Source organism: Pygoscelis adeliae, unplaced genomic scaffold (genome assembly GCF_000699105.1).
Source record: "Pygoscelis adeliae isolate BGI_AS28 unplaced genomic scaffold, ASM69910v1 Scaffold262, whole genome shotgun sequence".
NCBI lineage: Eukaryota > Metazoa > Chordata > Aves > Sphenisciformes > Spheniscidae > Pygoscelis > Pygoscelis adeliae.
In genome coordinates this window covers 693,906-697,750 of record NW_008824184.1, presented here as the reverse complement: position 1 = coordinate 697,750, position 3,845 = coordinate 693,906, and the positions used below count along the sequence as shown (strand labels likewise).

At 63.4% G+C, this 3,845-nt stretch overlaps 1 protein-coding gene across 1 annotated transcript in view; it reads left to right on the top strand.

The window, feature by feature from the left end:
• Positions 1–2,589, top strand: part of LOC103925648 (beta-crystallin B3-like) — an 8,915-nt gene extending 6,326 nt beyond the window's left edge. Inside the window, 5 exon segments of the mRNA XM_009334388.1 lie at positions 996–1,114; positions 1,278–1,349; positions 1,351–1,405; positions 1,543–1,685; positions 2,297–2,589. Of these exon segments, the coding sequence (XP_009332663.1) occupies positions 996–1,114; positions 1,278–1,349; positions 1,351–1,405; positions 1,543–1,685; positions 2,297–2,462 (555 nt within the window). The 3' untranslated portion in view covers positions 2,463–2,589.
• Positions 2,590–3,845: the final 1,256 nt, after the last annotated feature.

Here is a 3,845-nt window from a genome sequence, read left to right as displayed (position 1 = left end):
GGCGGTAAATCGGCTGTGGGTGTTGCAATGGCTGCAGCCCTTCCCGCAGGTCGGGAAGCCAGGCAAAGCCGCTCCTGGCTGGGGAAGGCTGGAGGTGGGAGCAGATCCTGCAGATGGAGTAAAGAGGTGCCGGGAGCTTGGGCTGCTTACTGCTTTGGGGCGGAAAGAAGTTCCTGAAGACCATGGGTGTCACCTCCATCCCTTGATACCCTCCATCATGCGGTGTCTGCAGGAGGCTCTGCCCTTGTCCAAGGCTCAGGCGTTTCAGCTGGGACCCCTTTGGGGCAGGGGCTGGGGGGTGCCTGGCTGCACGTGTGTGTAGCCTGGCTGCCATGCTGACCCTCCTGGTCCCCAAATTGTTCCAGGCACCCTGGGCCCTGCTCCCCGCCGCACTCAGCCGCTGGCACTGGCTCAGACTCGTCCTGCAGCTCAGCCTCGAAGCTCTGCCAAGACCAGGAGGTCCCACAGAGGTGTTGTGATCTCTGCACCTGGTAGGGTTTAGAGGAAAACACTGAAAAACGAGCTTGTTCCAGGCCAAGCCAGGGGAACGAATGGATCTGGAGGGAGCAGTGAGAAAGAAGCAACGGACCGTGACTGGGCTGGGGGCAGGAGACTACAGCCCACAGCCCCGGAGGTCTCTTAGCACAAATCCTCTGCGTTTTCAATGCTGTGTTTGAGCCGGTCAACTTGTTTTCAGCCTGTTATGGATGAAATATCAACCTGTGTTTTACTGAGCAAACATCTTTGGCCAATACCCGGCTGTGGAGCGAAGCCCAGGAGCCGTCTGTCAGGGCAGAGGCACGTGGTGGGATCCAGCTCTGCCGCGGAACAGGAGTGACGTTGGCGTGGGGCGGCAGGGATGGAGGGGACGCAGCTGGAATGCTTCGTTCTGCTGCTGCTTGCATTTGCCAAGGGGGGGGGTCCTGCACCAGTGCAGGGTGCTTCCCCCCCTGTGTGGCTGCAGCAGCAGCTGATGGCGTCTCTCCCTGCATTAGATCACGATCTACGAGCTGGAGAATTTCCAGGGGAAGAAGTGCGAGCTGACGGAGGAGCTCCCCAGCATCACTGAGAAAGAGCTGGAGAAGGTGGGCTCCATCCAGGTGGAGTCTGGCCCGTAAGTCCAGGGTGCGGAGGACGGACAAGCCCCGGGCTGGGGGCGGGGCGGGACAGGGAGAGCATCCCCTGCATCCTGCTCATGGGGAGCAGTCCTGCCTCATGCTGGGGCGCTCCTCCCGTGCACGGGTGGCCATGCCATCCCCAACCCCCTGGTCCCGCAGGTGGCTGGGCTTCGAGCGGCAAGCCTTCGCTGGGGAGCAGTTTGTGCTGGAGAAGGGGGACTACCCACGCTGGGTGCCCCCCCAGCCACAACAGCGACAGCCTGATGTCCATCCGTCCCCTCCAGATCGTGAGTGCTGGCTGTGCTGGGGTGTCTGTGCCCCTGGGGACAAGCAGCGTGGCTGCAGCAATGGGGTCTGCCAGGCTGGGAGGGTCTTGGTGGGCTGGGGTCGCAAAGGGCAGCCCCTCACCCGTGCTTCCCCCTAGGACAGCCCCGACCACAAGATCCACCTCTTCGAGAACGCAGGCTACACGGGGCGAAAGATGGAAATCGTGGACGATGACGTCCCCAGCCTCTGGGCCCATGGCTTCCAGGACCGTGTGGCCAGCGTCAGGGCCCTGAATGGAACGTAAGGACGGTGGCACTGCGGGCACATGGGGACACCCCAACAAGATCCCGTCCCATGGCACCACGGGGTGGTGGCAGGGATGCCTGGCACAGCCACTACAGCAGGGACGGGGCAGCTGTCCCCACGATGCTGCTCATGCCCATCGTGTCCCCTGCCACCCTCCCCTGGCCCGCAGGGAGTGATGGGGACCAGGGCAGCATCCCTAGGGCTGTGTGATGGCTCCTTATCCTGTCCCAGATAGCGGGGCACCATTGCAGGAGTGGTGGAGCCGGCATGCCGTGGTCCATTCTCTGCCCTGGGCTGTCTGTCACCTCCCAGCATGATGGCATTTCCCACCCGAGCTCTGCAGCTGCAGCCTTGTTTTGGCAGCGATGCTTGGTGCCAACGGAGCAGTGGCCCTGGGCAGCGCCGCAGAGAATCGCATGGCTGCGGCAAGCAGAGTCACCAGCACTGCCGCGGCCTCTGGGGTGGTATGGGGATGCCGCCCTCCCACTCTGCCCCGAGAGGAGCCAGGGGGCAATGTGCCTACTGTGGGGGGCTGCAGCAGGGTGGCTGGACTGACGCTGGAGTGACCCCGGGGCACTGTTGAGCGCTGCCTCCATCCCCTGCAGGTGGGTGGGCTACGAGTACCCCGGGTACCGGGGCCGCCAGCACGTCTTCGAGAAGGGCGAGTACCGCCACTGGAACGAGTGGGACGCCAACCAGCCCCTCATCCAGTCCGTGCGCCGCGTGCGGGACCAGCAGTGGCACCAGCGGGGCTGCTTCGAGAACAGCTGAGGGATGCCCCAGCCGCACGCTGCCCCCACTGCCGCTCGTGCCGGGGGCTGGCTCACGTGATGCCGCCGGCTGATGCCGTGACCTTGGTGTTTTTTTGTGTAATAAACCTCAATAAAGCTCTGAGCTGGAGGCTGCTGGGAGCCTACCTGGTCTGGGGCCGGGGTTGTGCTTGGGGGGAGCGCAGCAAGTGGAGCCACAGTTCGGGGATGGTGGAACGTGGATGGGTGCCATGGCAGTTCCTCTAGCATCTCCTGCGCAGAGCAGAAGCAAGGAAAGAGCGAGTATTCACAGCGTCATATAAAGGCTGTAGCTTTCCAAAAACAACCCTCGGTGGTGCTGTGGCGTGGTGCTGGCGTTGGCCCGTGGTGCTGGCGTGGCTGGTGGTGTGGAGCAGTGTGGAGCCCTGTGCTGGGGAAAGCCCAGCCCCGGGGGGTGGTATGGGGCTCTTGCCAAGGGTTTTTCCTGTGACTCTGCTCCTTCTCAAAACATCTGCCTGGGCCAGGGAAGCTCTGCTCGTGGATCCTTCCCCACTTTCCCCAGACCTGCCTGCTCCGCTGCGGGAGGGTGTCCAGCCCAAAGGCCGTGGTGGTGGTTGGAGAGTCCTAGGGGACACGGGCAGCCTCAGGGGCGGTGAGCTTGGGGTGGTCCCGGGAGCAGTGGGGATGTGGAGAATGGCCATCCCTGGGCAATGCCAGGCCTCATGCACCCCAAAGGGCGACTCGCCCTGCAGGGCCAGGGCTGTGCCTGGCCCCAGCACCCTGCAGGGCCCCCAACCTGGTCTCGAGGAAACTTCCTACCAGCACCTGGGGTTGTTGCTCCCTGGGGATGATCTCTCTGACATGTGGGGCAGCTGTTTTTGTTGCAAAGGCAGGGGTTAAAGGCCCCTGTGGGCCATGTGCCCCAAGGATGCTGGCAGGGAGCTGGGCATCCCAGCACTGAGCAACCTCAGCCGCGCAGGCAGAGGTGCAGAGCACAGGCAGAGCCCTGGCATGGGGGCACAGCAGCCGGGGTCTGGCACCACCCAAGGCTGGTGACAGAGACGGGAGATGGGCTCGAGGCTGCCTGAGCACTTTGTGCCGGTCACCGAACAGCCACTCCAGAGCTTTTCTTTTTGGGCCTGGGTTTACAGCTATTAAAGGAGATTGCATGGCCCCGAGCAGCAAAAGCTGCTTCCAGGACAGTCCATGGGGCTGCCAGGGCCCCAGGTGGCGGTGGCTGCCTGTGGCATTGCCACTGCCCATGGCTGAGATGAGCTAAAACTGGCCCGGCAAAGCCAAGGGGAGGGAATCGCAGCCTGGCAGGAGCTGTGCCGAGCACAGTGTCTGCCACTCACTGGGGTGCACAAGGGGCTGGGATGTGCTGGATGGCAGCTGCGGGGACCTG